This window comes from Panthera tigris, chromosome D2, assembly GCF_018350195.1.
Source record: "Panthera tigris isolate Pti1 chromosome D2, P.tigris_Pti1_mat1.1, whole genome shotgun sequence".
NCBI lineage: Eukaryota > Metazoa > Chordata > Mammalia > Carnivora > Felidae > Panthera > Panthera tigris.
The window spans coordinates 69,848,861-69,863,606 of NC_056670.1; the positions used below are offsets into that span (position 1 = coordinate 69,848,861).

A 14,746-nucleotide genomic window follows, 5' to 3' on the forward strand; every position below is an offset into this window, starting at 1 on the left:
GTTCCAATTTCAAAGAGTTAATTCGTAGGGAAGGAACAAGTCTGTATCATTCTGTCCAGAATGGAGTTGAAATGTAAACTCTTTTCTAGTCCCCATGTACTTCAGAAGTGTTATTTTTTTTGAAGCTTCTGTATTTCTTTTGAGAGAGCGAGAGAGAGAGAGAGAGAGAGAGAGAGCAAGCAAATGTGCACATGAGCAGGGGAGGGGGAGAGAGAGAGAGAGAGAGAGAGAGAGAATCCCAAGCAGGCTCACCCTGTCAGCCCAAAGCCCAGCACAAGGCTGGATCTCACAAACTGTGAGACCATGACCTAAGCCGAAATCAAAAGTCAGACGCTCAACCAGCTGAGCCACCCAAGCACCCCAGGAAGTACCTTCTTTTTAAAACAGATTTTACAGATGAGGAAACCAAGGCACAAAATGGTTAAGTAACTTGCCTGGTGTCACAGACCTAACAAGCAGTAGGGCCATGCCCTTCAGCACCCCAGTGTGCTACCTCCCGGCAGCTGCCTGAACCCCCTCCCACACTTGGGGCGCACATCCTCAGGAGGCAGCGCCATCTTGGTTTCAGACTGAGTGAGAATTCTAGAGTTCTCCGTGCCTCTCGCTTCTCTCCACTGGTCTTCCTTCTCTCTGGAGGGGTGCTCCTGCCCCTGAATACCTGTCCCGACAGCGGTCGCTGCCAGGCTGGGAAGGAGGATCCTTTTGAGGTCCCGCAGGACTTACATCTTAACCTTTCAATCTTCCAATGGCTTGCTTGCAGCCTCTGAAGAGGACCACAGAAATTCGGCTTGTTTCGCCTGCATCTTACTAAGCCACGGAGAAGAAAATTTAATTTATGGAACAGACGGCGTGACAGCGATAAAGGACTTGACAGCCCATTTTAGGGGGGACAGATGCAAAACTCTTCTAGAGAAACCCAAACTCTTCTTCATTCAGGTAACCCCCATACTGTCGAAAACGGGAAAGGATTACAGAGTGACTTGGGTCGGATCACTTTTACAAACGTACGTGCTGTTTCGATCGGGGTTTGCAGACTGGGGTTTTGGTTTTCTACCTCTAAATGCTTCGCATCTGTATTTGCATCAGACCACGGATTGTGAGGGCTTCTTTAAGACACTGCAAGATTTTCATTGGCTCTGGCTTACTAATTCGACACAGGCTTTGTTCATTTATTTATTGATCAAATTCTTGCCGAACCCGCCACGCATAGCCCTCGGCACCGGGACGCAGCAGTGAAAAGCACACGAGTGCCGGTTCCCGACTCCATGGAGTGATCTCTGCTTTGTTACTTAGGCTTGCCGGGGGACCGAGCTCGATGACGGGGTCCAGGCTGACTCGGGGCCTATCAATGACACAGATGCCAATCCCCGATACAAGATCCCCGTTGAAGCCGACTTTCTCTTCGCCTATTCTACGGTCCCAGGTATCAAGACCATGCCACTCCATCAACACGCAGGCCTGGGGCTGTATCCCTTTCCTCTTGCTGCAGTGCTAAATTCCCTAAAACGCAGTAGCTTCCGATATACAAGTGGATCGTCTTCCGCTTCTGGAGGTCAGAATTCCGAAATGGGATGGCAGGGCCACATTCCTTCTGGAGGCTCCAGGGGGGAAATCCGTGTCCTTGCTTTTTCCAGCATGTTTGGGTTCCCTGCCTTGTGCTCCTCTTCCTCCAGCTTCAAAGCCAGCGATCTCACATCTCTGTGACTCCTCTGTGAACCTGTCCCTCTCTCTGACCGCAGCTGGGACAGGTTCTCCTCTTCTCAGGACTCCTGGGATTAGGTCGGGCCCACCTGAGTAACCCAGGATACGCTCCCCCCTTACTTCCGTAACTGTGATCACATCTGCAGAGTCCCTTCTGCCAAGTCAGGTACCCTGTCCATGGGTTCCAGGGCTAGGGCGTGGACGTCTCCGGGGGCCATTGTTCTGCCTGCCACGGGGATGTGTTCGCGTTTCTGTCCAAGGAAGCTCAGCCCTTCCATTTAAGTATCACTACTATTATTGGTAATAGTAAGAGCAAACATTTCTGTAGCACTTACACCTTACAGAATGTCTTACAGAGTGTCTCTTACCTCTTATCATCCTCCTAATAATTGGGTAGGTGGTTAGGAAAGGTGTTACTGTCTTAATTTTACAGACTAAAAAAAAATTGAGCTGGGGTGAGCTTAAATGATATGCTCAAGATCCCAGAGAGATTTTGGTATAAAACTATAGCAGTAGCTCAGACCGGGATTCTTGACATTGTGACCCAGAAACAGGCACCAGAAAATGCCAGGAGTGAGCAAGCCTACCCATTTCCCAAGCTCCTTGTTTGCCTCAGTTCAGTAGAATTCCTTCCTGTGCTTTAGTAAAACCTATCACTTAGAAATGCCCTGTGGGGTAGTAGTTTGGTCAAGTGCTTGCTACAGAGGTATTGGTTGGTTACAGTAAATAGGTGTGTTTGGAAAAACAGCTCTGGCAGGATCTACAGATGAGGTTTCATGAGAATGACAGCTTCACACGTTTTAAGGATCACGTGAAAAAAAAAATAGTTTGGTCTTCCTGCTCTTGAGAGGGAGGCAGTGGCACGGGGTCATTGGTCTGGGTGAACAAACCCAAGGTAGAGCTGTTGGTGTTCTGAGCAAGGTCTGGCAGAAGTAGGGGAAGAAGGGTGAACTCCAGGGAGGCTGGTGAGAGAAGCGTTCATAAAACGCCACCGTAACCGAGTCATGAAAAATCAGACAGCAGGGGAAGGGAAAGGTGGCTTGCCAGACTGAGTGCCAAGGGGTCAGAGGCAAAACTCAAAAGGCTGGACCACAGGGTGTGTTAGCCTGTGGGCTGCTGCAACAAAATGCCACAGACTCAAGGCAGAAATATATCTCTCGCCGTTCTTGAGGCTAGGAAATCCAAGACCCAGGTGCCCGCCATTTTGGTTTCTAGTGAGGGCCTGCTTCTTGGCTGGTAACCGTCTATTTCTAGCTCTGTCCCCACCCACATGGCAGAGAGATGGTGGAGGGAGAAGGTCTCTTCTGATCAGGACACTAATTCTTTGGGATTGGGGCTCCACCCTCATGGCCTCACTTAACATTAATTACCTTCAGAAAGGCCCTATCTCCACATCTAGTCCCATTAGGGGCTGGGTTCAACATTTGAGTTTTGGGGGACGCCGTCTATAGCACAGGATGTGACAAGGCACAGCACGGATTAAACCTGGATAGGTAAACAGGGGGGCCCCACCGTGGGGAGTCCTGTGTGCTATCCTAAGCGGCCTGAACTTCACCCTGATAATGAAGTGCAATGGAACTATTTCAGGTAGGAGAGTCACAGGGTGAGACTGGCTCTCTGGAAGACCATGTAGGTCAGGGGTTAAAGGACATGAGTGCAGGGGCAGTACTGAAATGGAGGTGACTGTCCGTGACCAGCCTCACTAGTTCATTGTATTGAACGAGATGCGTTCCGTGAGCCCTTCTGAAAGTGAATTGTGTTCTGGTACTACTAACACCATTGGGCTTAAATCCTTGCACCGGTGGTTACCAGTGCGCCGCGGGAAGAATTCTAAGTGCCTCGATCATGTCACAGAAAAAGGTTATTTCTGCTTATTGTACAATTATTCAATAAGCGATTGCCATAAATTATAATGGTCTCATTCAACTGGTGAGACCGCTTAGGACTAGGGGCACAAATCACAGCTCGTCATGGAAGCCAAGGGCGACTTTATTTTGTTGCATGCTGTCCTTTTAAACCGGAGGGAATGGGGGTAAGTGAGGGGAAGATTCCCTTGCCCTTGTATGGAGGCATCAGCAGGTCCCTGGCTTTACAGCTCATGTTAAGATATGAGACAGTATTGTCACTTTTCAAGTCACAGGCAGTCACAGCACCGTAACCCGAACGTCCAGCCCAAAATAACAATTAAAACCCTGAACCTAATTTGGCTTTCCATTTCTTCTGATCCCAGATCAGCCCCGCTATAGGTCTAAGGTGCTAAAGGGGCCTTGATCCTTCCCCTTACTCACCTCCTCCCCCATTTGCCAGATCCTTTTTAGGTTCTCCCAGAGCCAAAGATGGGAGGGAGGTGAGTTAAGGTAAACTCCGGGTCCCATAGTCACCTGGCTTCTTGCGCTCTGAACCTGTGAAATGCTAAAGGCTGGGTGCTTTCTCCTTGGGCACTTTCCTGAACTGCTGGGTTTCCTGGACCCTATACCTCCTTGGCTTTGGATTTGCGTCTCCATTCCTCGCTGTGCGTCGTGATTCCTTCCTCCTCTTCTGGGCATCCTCCAGGGCACTTGTCCAGCCTCTTCCTGCTGAGGTCTCCTTGTCCCTCCAAAAAATCGTGTTGGACAGGACCCAGGGAAGACTGAGAGCCAGACTCTCTCGGCCACAGACCATATCGGTCCATGAGAAGCACACCCCTTGCCCTTGTGATGGTGGCCTTCCCAGAGCTACAGGCTCTCTGGGCTCTACCCATAAGGCAGTTGGTCATTCAGCCAAGTCTTACTTTCAGATTTCTCCATGAGGAGCTTGGCTCCAGTTCTGGGTCCCCCAACAGCAGGAACACATCTCAAAATTCTCTGAAATCTCCTGCAAATTCCTCTCTTGTGAGGCTTGGATTGGAAAGTAGCTCTGCCCCCAGAGGACAGCGAGGAGTCCCAGAGTTAACAAAATGCTTCTCCGGCATTTCCTTTGAGCACTTGGGTATTTGATACGCATCCACGCAGGAACACCAGGCCTTGCGTTGAGCATCTTTACGCAGCCTTCTAAACCTACGATGCGTGCTCTCTGAGCACACGAGCATAATTCTCACCGGGGACTTGCACGCAGAGAAGAGTAAGATAATTTCAGAAAAGCAGGTGTGGAGGCCCCGTACACCAGGAGCTCATTCTTGGTGGTGCGGCCAGGCCAGCCAATCTGATCATCTCCTTTCTGTCTCGTTGAAGGCTATTACTCATGGAGGAACCCGGGCAGCGGGTCCTGGTTTGTGCAGGCCCTGTGCTCCATCCTGAACGAGCATGGCAAGAGCCTGGAGATCCTACATATCCTCACCAGGGTGAACAACAGGGTGGCCAGGAACTTTGAGTCCCAGTCTGATGACCCCTACTTCCACGAGAAGAAGCAGATCCCATGTGTGGTCTCTATGCTCACCAAGGAACTCTACTTCTGAAAATAACCATCCCAGGGATGCATTCTAGCCGAAAAGCTACGGATCATTCGTTCATGAGTCTTTTTTTTTTTTTTTTTTTTAATGCTCTTGAAATACCAAGAAATTCTAAAGGATTTTAATTTTAGGAACACTTGTTGATTCCACAGGAAAGAAACTTTTCTGGTGCTGTCTTATGTACCTATGTTTTGGGAGAGTTTTGTTTTTGTTTTTGTTTTTTTTACAATGTTATCCATTTGATGACTTCGTAATTTCTTCTTAAGACTAATTTTCTGTTTGTATTTTTGTCCTTGTTGTCTCATTTAGTACATACAACAAAAACGACCTCTGCAGATGACTCTCGGCTGTGCCCACCATGATCAGTGGTGACACGGCAGACAGAGTCCTATTTGCACCTGGCAAAGAGCGTTCCAGTGCTTGAGAAAAAGCAGTGTGTGTTCACCTGTATTGCAGAAAGTGGGTATTGAGTGTGATTTGAGTGATTTTTCATTGGCTTAGGGCAGATTCTCACGCAAAAATTCCCAGAGAAGTTAAAGGAGAGGGAAAAAAAATCAATGAATCTAATACATATCAGACAGAAAACAGAAGCCATACTAGGTGTTTCAATAGAGGGGTTTTAATAGAGGAGATTGACTTACAAAGATAATCAAAAAGAAGCCAAATAAAAGGAATCTGGTACCACCGAGGGCTATGAAAAGGTGTGGTTCCCTTAATCCAGAAGCCGGGGTAGCCCACAGGAACTGGCCACATGGGCATGGTGGGAGCTGCCTGGTGAGAGCTGGGATCACCCAGGGATAGTGGGGGTTGGAGCCATGGCACAGACAAAGCCCCTGCCTGAGATGGGGCAATACCAGCTGAGTCAGATGTGGAAAAATACCCCAGCTTCATCTCTCCCGCCCTGAGTCTCCCCCTGGCACCCTACCCTACCAGCATTACCTGGAAGCCAGCTGGCAAGGGCCCTTGGAAATGTGATTTCATGCGGTACAGAGCACAGCAAAGCCTAGTGAGGCAGGACAGGAACAAGAAATGGATATCAGAATGGCCCATAATGTGAATATAAGTCATCATATTCCCTGATGTTCAGCAATTCCTCCATTCAATCATTTATTCATTGCGTTGTCAGGTAATCTACGTATTGCCCACTCTGTGCAAAATAATCTTTTTTTAGCTTTAACATATACCTGGACCTTGTTAGATTATTCCAAGCCTCATTCTGAGTAAATTTCTTGTTACCTCTAATTCTATTATGTGGGCAACGTTTATGGCAAAGATTCTCGCACTTTGTTTACAAGGTTACTTTTTGAATTCTTGATAAGTTACTATTCTGCCTAATAACTGGTTAACACACAGATGTTCATATTTATTGATTAAAATGTGGTTGCTTAATTCCTAACCTGCTCAGTTTGCTTTCCTTCTAAAGTTTTTTATGGCAGTGGAAAAATGGGAAAACAGGATACGAATTGACCTCACTGACTTGACCTCAACACATAATATAATTCATGTTTCTTTTGACGCTGGAACACCAATAGAACAGTAAGTAAATCATCACTTAGGAAGCTCAGAATCTTCATGTAAAAGGTTAGTTAGCTTAGAAAGCTGGTTGCAGTGGGCTACCATTTATTAATTTGGCAACAAAATCAGATGGAGTAGAAGTATTTTCTAGGGGCGCCTGGGTGGCGCAGTCGGTGAAGCGTCCGACTTCAGCCAGGTCACGATCTCGCGGTCCGTGAGTTCGAGCCCCGCGTCGGGCTCTGGACTGATGGCTCGGAGCCTGGAGCCTGTTTCCGATTCTGTGTCTCCCTCTCTCTCTGCCCCTCCCCCGTTCATGCTCTGTCTCTCTCTGTCCCAAAAATAAAATAAAAAAAAACGTTGAAAAAAAAAATTAAAAAAAAAAAAAAGAAGTATTTTCTATATCAATAAGAACATTAGGGCCAGTGTATTAGATTTGTCTCTGGTTTCCTGCCATCTAAAGTATACCAAATGTACGAAATTTAAGTGTAGATCATGAATCAAGAATCAACAAGCATTATTCCTATCTTTCTCAGAATTCACCAGCTGTGTGTTCTTTGGAAAATAGACCGTCCTATTTAAGGAGCCTCTCATAGAAATAAATGTGCCTAAGTGCATTGTGATTGGAAGTAAAAATTACAGCACTCTAGTTACTTACCTTGTAAGCTCGCTTAAAGATCCCAAATGTCAGGGTTTGGGGCTTTTTACAAAATTCTCTGAGCGATCATAGGTATTAAGGTCACAAATAATGAACATTCCTTCATGTCCTTTAGACGCGCGGCGGGTGTAAATGGCTGTTAAGAAAGAGCCTTCATCCTTGAATACTTCATTGGGCAGACACTGCTTATCAAGATCCGAAATCCTGTTCCAAGTTGGTTATGTGCTCAGTCACACCTCCATTCTTAAACTTTTCTGATCCTTTTACAAACCAAAGTTCTGATAAGCACTCAAACCTGGTGATTACACATTCCTAGTTGTCATTGTTATTTAGAATGCAAGCTGCCCCTTGCAGGAGGAACAGGCAAAAAGCACCCTCTTGGCTCATGAGGTAGACAGTGCACGTGTGTGGTGTCCTTGCTGGGACAATGGGCTCAAATCAGGGTTTCTCTTTAGTTTTTCTCAAGGTGCCATCAGCCTGTTTTAAGTGTTAGCTATTAATAACACTCGCAGTCCGCTTTAGGCTCTGCCCTGAGCGTTTTCTCTGAGCAAATTTCCATAAACCATCTAAGCCTATTGTGTTTATGAATTGCCCAAAATAGGTCTCAGAGTGCTGGAGTTCAGTGTATTCGCATGGTTTAAAGCCTCGAGGAAAGAAAGGCTTTTCTGTGAGAAAGAAAATGATGTCTTCCGGAAGGGCACAGAGCCTAGGCGACAAATTATTTTGTCCAGTCTCGCAGCCTATCACCTGAAATCTTGTCACCAGCGACTCTGGTAACTGGAGATTGCCTTTGGACTCCGTAGGAGCACACTCCTGCTTCTAGGCCCTTTTCCAGCAAACATCTGGCCAAGTGAGAAGGAGGTGGTCACTGGGTTAAAGCAGCAATTCATCTGTGTCATGAGGCAGGGAGACAAATTAACAGCAGCCTAGATATCACTACTTTCTGAAGGCATGTGACCCTTAAGAGTTCTCCAAAGATACGCAGATCGAAATACCAAAGCCCTACTAAATGCTGGGTGTTGGATTAGGGGTGGGGCTGAAAAAGATGACCAGGAAATGATGCTTTCCCCAGAGGAGGTTAACAAATCACGCCAGTAAAACAGTGGCTGTAAAGGAGTTGTGCTCACATTACTCTGGAATGCAGATAAGGGGGTGTCCCACTGCTTGAGGATTCCGAGAGGGGTTCCTGGAGGAAATATCAAATCCTCTTTCATTTTAGCCACCCCAGAAAGGGTGAGAGGAGGCAGTACAGAAGGGGAATTTTTTTTTTTTAATGTGACTTTTTCGCTTCAGAGGTTCTCAAGCTCTGGATGCCTGAGAATCCTAGGGGTCTGTGTATGAAGCAGATTCCTGCACCCCCATCGACCCCCGATTGTAATTCTGTATTCCTGGAATGGAGACCAGGAATCTGCTCATTTAACAAACCTACCTGGATATTCTTATGTAGGGGTTTTATACTAATCTCAAAAGTCTCCCTTGCAGATCAGCAAGGCCTAAATGAAACAGCTGGAAAAAGATCACCGAAGGGCCAGCAACGTATTGGCTGTTCACAAGAGCCGGTGTCTTAGCTCAGGCTGCTATAACATCACCGTGGAGTGGGCAGCTTAACCAACAAACATATGTTTCTCACAGTTCTGGAGGCTGGCTGGGAAGTCTAAGATCAAGGTGCTGGCAGATTCCGTGTCTGGTGAGAGTCCACTTCCTGGGTCATAGATTTCACCTTTCTGCTGTATCCTCACATGACAGGAGGGATAAGGACCTTTCAGGGGTCTCTTATGAGGGCACTAATGCATTCATGAGGAGCCTACCCTCACAATCTAATCACCTCCCAAAGGACCCACCTTCCCATGTCACCATATTGGGGGCCAGGACTTCAACATATGAATTTTAGGGAGACAAACATTCAGTCCATATCACCTGGCTAGGCATCTTACGCCAAGATTGAAGAGCAAAGGATCCAAGGCACGCATGTGCTCGGGAGTACAGACCGCTTGCCCAGGAACTTCAGAGGCTGTACAGGAGCCTCAAGGCCATGGCAACTTTTAGAGGAAGCCCATGACATGTCAGGAAGGAGCAGATGGCAGACGGCTTGCAGTGGATGGGTCCAGGTGCACTGCTTCTCCAGCTGCTTTCAGCAGGCACACTTCTTTCTTCTTCCTCTCCAATCACTCAGGCAATCATTTCTAAAGAAGATAGGCCACCCATGTTTTCCCTCCTCTGGTACTTCATGGGTACCACAATGCAAAACACTCCCTTTGACAACATTACTAACATGTTTAAAGGAACTTCCCTCTACAACACCTTTCATTATGAATACATTAGAATACAGTATTCTAATAAATTAGTGTTAAGTAGGGAAGGGAAAAAAAACCAATTTTCAAGTGAATGTTTTTTTCATACCAGGGTAAAGGGCTAACTCTTAAAAGCTTAGGAAAATCAGCTTTTGCAAATTATCTTTTCTGAAGCTTCCAGCTGTATTGAATGCTGACAGGTTTTTAAGCACTGAGATGAAAGAGACAAATTCTTTTTCTTTTGCATTGCTAATTGCAATTCTGCTGAGCACTATGAAGCCTGCTTTCCTCTTGAGACATTTGCCAGCATACGTTAATCGCACAAATATTTACAGACTGCTAAAGCACAGGGGCAGCTTATACCAAAAAAGATACAGAACACTTGGAAAAAAAAAAAAAAAAAAAAAAGCCTTTCTGACACATCACATTTGTGGCCAGCTACCCAGAATCAGTATAAACTATTTGCCCCTTAGCCTCAGCCAATGTGTTTAAAGAACATTGTCCCTGGGTTGATTTAGTGTTTACTTGGCTGCTAAAGTCTTTCTTCAAAAGCCTTGACACTTCTTTCCCTCAGGGTTAAAAATAAGGTTTCCAAAAATGTATATTCATCTTATGGATTGCTGTATTGTCAACCATTAATCTCTCAGGCCACCCAGATGGCACAGAAGAGGTCTATCCAGTGGTTTCCGAACCCCAAGGAGCTTCAGGAAGCTAAACAGAGCAAGCTAGACGACTTGACTAGCAAAGCCACAAACTCTTAGTACCACCTTGTTTTCCTAGCATGCTAGTTAAGAACAAAGGCTCTGGACTCCCGACAGCCCTGTTCAAATCCTTGCTTTGTCACTTCCAAGTCGAATGACCTTGAAGAATCTCTCAACCTCCATAAGCCTTGTTTCTCCATCTTAAAATGGAAATAGTCCTATGTAGGTAGAGCCTGTAAGGAGTAAATGAAATAATGAATACAAAACACTTAGCACAATGCCTGGCACACAGAAACTCCTGAATAAATGTTTGATGGTGTTTTTTAAACCAGTGTGAACTTATAAATAATTTAGGCCACAGAAAGAAGAGAGGGAAAGGTGGGAAAAAAGGAAGCACAAGTGGATCCTAATATCCAAAAGAGCCTCTTTTGAGAATAATGGCTACCCATGCAGAAGAGAGGAGGGACATGGGCAGGAGCTCAAGCTGGCAAGTTGCTAAAAGATCACAGGAAGGCAAGAGAGTGTTATAGCCTCAAGCCAAAGCTTCAGGGTATACAGATGCCCAGGAAAATACAGGGTGCCCAGTTAAGTTAGAATTTCAAACATTTTTGGGGGATAAGTATATCCCAAATATTGCATGGAACATACTTACGTTAACAAAAAATTATTGCTGGGGCACCTGGGTCTCTGGGTTGGTTGAGCGTCCGACTTTGGCTCAGGTCATGATCTCACATTCGTGGGTTCAAGGCCTGCATCAGGCTCTGTGCTGACAGCTCAGAGCCTGGAGCCTGCATCGGATTCTGTCTCCCTCTCTCTCTGCCCCTCCCCTGCTCACGCTCTGTGTGTGTCTCCCAAAACTTAAATTAAAACATTAAAAAGTAAAAAAAAAAAACTTAAAAAAATTATTGCTTAATTGAAATTCCAATGTAACTGGGAATCCTGTTTCTGAGAGGTGTTTTTTTTTTTTTTTTTTTAATTGTTTTTGTTCTGTTTCATTTTGTTGTTACTGTTTTGGTTTTTTGTTGTTTGTTTGTTTGTTTGTTTTGCTCCATGTGGCCGCCCTGGCCCTAACTTCGCAGGCAGCTGCTCTGGCTGTCCTCACCTCATCTTGGCCCTGAATTCCCACCTCACGTTGAGAGGAGTCAGAGAAATAATGTGTGGGAAATGGCTTTGCAAACTCCAAAGAACTATAACATCAAGTAAGGAGACATTTCTTTCAGTGGGCGTTGTTATGAAAACACTGAGTCATCAAGCAAGAGCTGGGTCTTTGTGAATTTCAGGAGATGTATGGAAAATTCCGAGGAGTTTGGGGAGTGTATTCAGAAGGGGAGCCTCAAAGGACCCCAACGAGAGGGACTAGACGTGACGCTGGTCAACTGTGGCTGCACTGAGACTTACCTGGAGTGCTTTTCCGGTCCCCAGGGAGCACCTAGACCAAGTGAGTCAGGACCTCTGAGAGTGGGGCCGGGACCAGTGTCGTTAAACCTCTCCATGTGATTCCATTTTGTAGCTGAGCTTGCAGACCAGTGGTAGAATACACCTATAAAAGGGACGTTGAACAGGTGAGACACCTTGGGCCCTGGGGTCCCAGGGAGGGATAGTTAACACCCCTTAGTGAGGTTGGATGTAAGAAGGGGAGGGGAAAAAAAGAAAAAGAAGAAGAACAAGGGAGGAGGGAATTTGTGACGATAAGATTTATTCCATCTGCTTTTTAAAATTCTTTTTTTAATGTTTTAAAATAATATAAATACCCAGGGCAAATTTTTGAAGCCAGGAGGTTTGAATGTGAGTGAAAGGGAGTGGGTTAAATAAGAAAAGCAGGCGGGAATTTTCTATATTTAATCAAGCAGCACCTAACAGCCACACACCCAGTGGGGACAGTGGTCCCTCTCATTTGGGAGGGCCAAAGGATCCGTTTGTGATTGAAAAGAACTGTGTTGGAGGGTTGTACTTTCCGTGAAGTCACAGATGGCTCACAATTTTTCTTCTAACTTATGACAGGACTTGTGGTAGCTGAGGACCAATTTCTCTTTCAGGCACAAAGATTTAGAAGGTGTGGGTGGTTATGTAAAAATGTAGGAATTCATGTGCTGAGTAAGTGACACCTACATGAGAAGCCACCACTTGTCTTTGATTAGCCATGACAGTCACCTAACGGGAAGTGTGTATTTTCAATCAACAAATATTTATTGAGCTATGTGCTGAGCACTGTTCTTGGCATTGGTATAGAACAGGTAATAAAACCGTCTTGGTCCTCGTGGAATTTATATTTCAGTAGAAAAGACAGTTCATATAATTTCAGAAAGTGAGAAGAGGGTATACGGAAAGATATAGGAGGATAAGGAGCTCAGGAATGGCGGAGTGGGCAGAGGGCAAGTTAAGTTAGGTGGAAGGCTGAGAAAGCCCCTTTCTAATGCCTACATCTGAGCAGAAGCTTGAATTAGAGTGAGGGGTGCACCATGTGGATATGTGAAAAAGGGTTTTAAGCAGAACAAGCAGCAAGTGCAAAGGCCCTGAGGCAGCTACCACCTGGCCCTGTTTAAGAAACATCAAGAAAGCCAGTGCTGCAGAGCAGGGTGCTGGGAAATAAGGATGAAAGGCAGACAGGGCCAGATCATGTAGGGGCTTTCGATCAAGGTGAGCACCTTGGATCTCGTGCTAATGCAGTGGGATGGAAGCCATTGGAGGAATTTGAGCAGGGAAGTGGTAGGATCTGATGAACCGTTGTGAAAGACACAACAGAGGGAAAGAGTGGAAGAAGGGAGCCCAGGTGGGAAGCTGTTGCTGTCATTGCCTAGGTTAGGTGGGATGATGGCGGGTTGGAGCGGCCATGGAGGTTATGAAAGTGGTCGGATGTGGACTTTATTTTGGAGGTAGAGCCAGCAGGAGTTGCCGACAGATTTGAAGTGAGATTGTGAGAGAAAGCTAGAAACTGAGGATGCCCCCCAGGTTTATGGCACAAGTAGGTACATAAATGGTGCCAATTCCCAAGATGGGTAACACATTTGGTAGGAAGGGTGCAAGCAGTGAAATCAACATTGGTGTTTTGCACAAGCTGCGTGAGCTACCTATCAGACAGCTGAGGTGGACCCTTCCACGAACCCCCCCAATCCCCATTCTCCCTCTATTAGTTCTCAATGGCTGCAGGAACAAATGAGTGCACATTCAGTCACTTAAAACAGCACCAGTTGGTTCTCTTAGAGTTACAGAGGTCAGAAATCTAAAATCCAGGTGTTGGTAGAACTGTGATCCTTCTGAGGATTTCAGGGGAGAATCTATTTCCTTGCTTTTTCCAGCATCTAGAGGCTGCCCACATTCCTTCTCCCTTGGTCCCTTTCACTATGTTCAACCCAGGAATGTAGAATTTTCTCTCTCCTGTAACCAAACGCCTCCCTCCTCTAAGGACCCTTGTGATCACATCAGGCCCCTCTGGCTAAACCAGGATAATCTTTCCATTTCAAGATCTTTAACTTACACCTGCATGCAAGGTAACGTAAGGTAACGTATTCATAGACTCCCGGGAGTAGGATGCAGACATCTTGGGGGGGATCATTATTTAGCCTTATCACTACTTCCTTATCCTCAAAAAACCCTGATGGAGGTCAAAAGAGCAAGGTGCCTAACTGAAACACCACCTTTCCCAGGCCTGCTTGCACAGAAAGGTGCCCAGAGCATCTTGGAAAGGAAACCAGGGCATGTTGATGGTGGTCACCCCTATCCCTCATTTTCATCACTTCAGGGCAGTGGCCTGCTCTCAAGTGCCAACAGCCACAGGCCTTTGCCTGAGGAGTCCCTCTGGTCTCCTGAGCCCACTTTGCTACATGTACGACAGGCCAGAAGTGCCCGAAATTAATGTCCCCCGGTGATTGACAGGAGTCGGTGTATAAATACCCCAATTCCCTCCCCCCGGATGAGATAACAGGCAGGGGGTATGCTGGCTCCCCGAGTTTCTCAGTGGGCTTCAGCTCCAGTGACCCTTAGTGGTAACTTATCTGATATCAAGCCTTTTATCAACCAGCTTCCCTTCTTGGTTGTGAAACAGGAAAAATAATATAATATCTGCCTTGCGTCCCTCAAAAGGTTTTTGTGTGTCCAGAAGGAGACACTGCAAATGCTTTGTAAATGGTAAACTACAGAATCATTTAAGGTGGTATTACGAGACCCACAGACTATTAGGGCTGTTGAGTACCTGAAGGTCATCTTGTTACCCCAGAAAGAGAAAGAGGACAACTCCAAGGGCTCCTAATGAATGGAAGCAGACCAGAAGGATAAATGTGGTGTCCTAATTCTGGATCTGGTGGGGTTTGGCTCTATCATGATGTTTATTACTAAGTTCTCTCTTAGATGATTTCTGAGCCTCCTGGGGCCTCTACTTATTCATATGAAACATAGAAAGAATGGCCTGCAGTGACCCTGTCACTATGTAGAGTACTTTGGGAGAGTCTTCAAAATCAGG

The 14,746-nt window shown here is 46.1% G+C and overlaps 2 protein-coding genes across 11 annotated transcripts in view; both read left to right on the top strand.

Moving 5' to 3' along the window:
• Positions 1-6,655, top strand: part of CASP7 (caspase 7) — a 30,501-nt gene extending 23,846 nt beyond the window's left edge. For all 3 annotated transcript variants that reach the window (XM_007084825.3, XM_007084824.3, XM_042960968.1), the window contains exons 5-7: positions 761-936; positions 1,294-1,423; positions 4,911-6,655. In XM_007084825.3, coding sequence (XP_007084887.1) covers positions 761-936; positions 1,294-1,423; positions 4,911-5,134 — 530 coding nt within the window. In that variant the 3' untranslated portion in view covers positions 5,135-6,655. The remainder of the gene's footprint in view (positions 1-760; positions 937-1,293; positions 1,424-4,910) is intronic.
• A 382-nt stretch (positions 6,656-7,037) lies between these two features.
• Positions 7,038-14,746, top strand: part of PLEKHS1 (pleckstrin homology domain containing S1) — a 35,817-nt gene continuing 28,108 nt past the window's right edge. For 6 of the 8 annotated variants that reach the window (XM_042960958.1, XM_042960962.1, XM_042960960.1 and 3 more), the window contains exons 1-2: positions 7,038-8,985; positions 11,370-11,489. In XM_042960958.1, the coding sequence (XP_042816892.1) occupies positions 11,455-11,489 (35 nt within the window). In that variant the 5' untranslated portion in view covers positions 7,038-8,985; positions 11,370-11,454. The remainder of the gene's footprint in view (positions 8,986-11,369; positions 11,490-14,746) is intronic. The other 2 variants (XM_042960959.1, XM_042960966.1) reach the window with 2 other exon arrangements.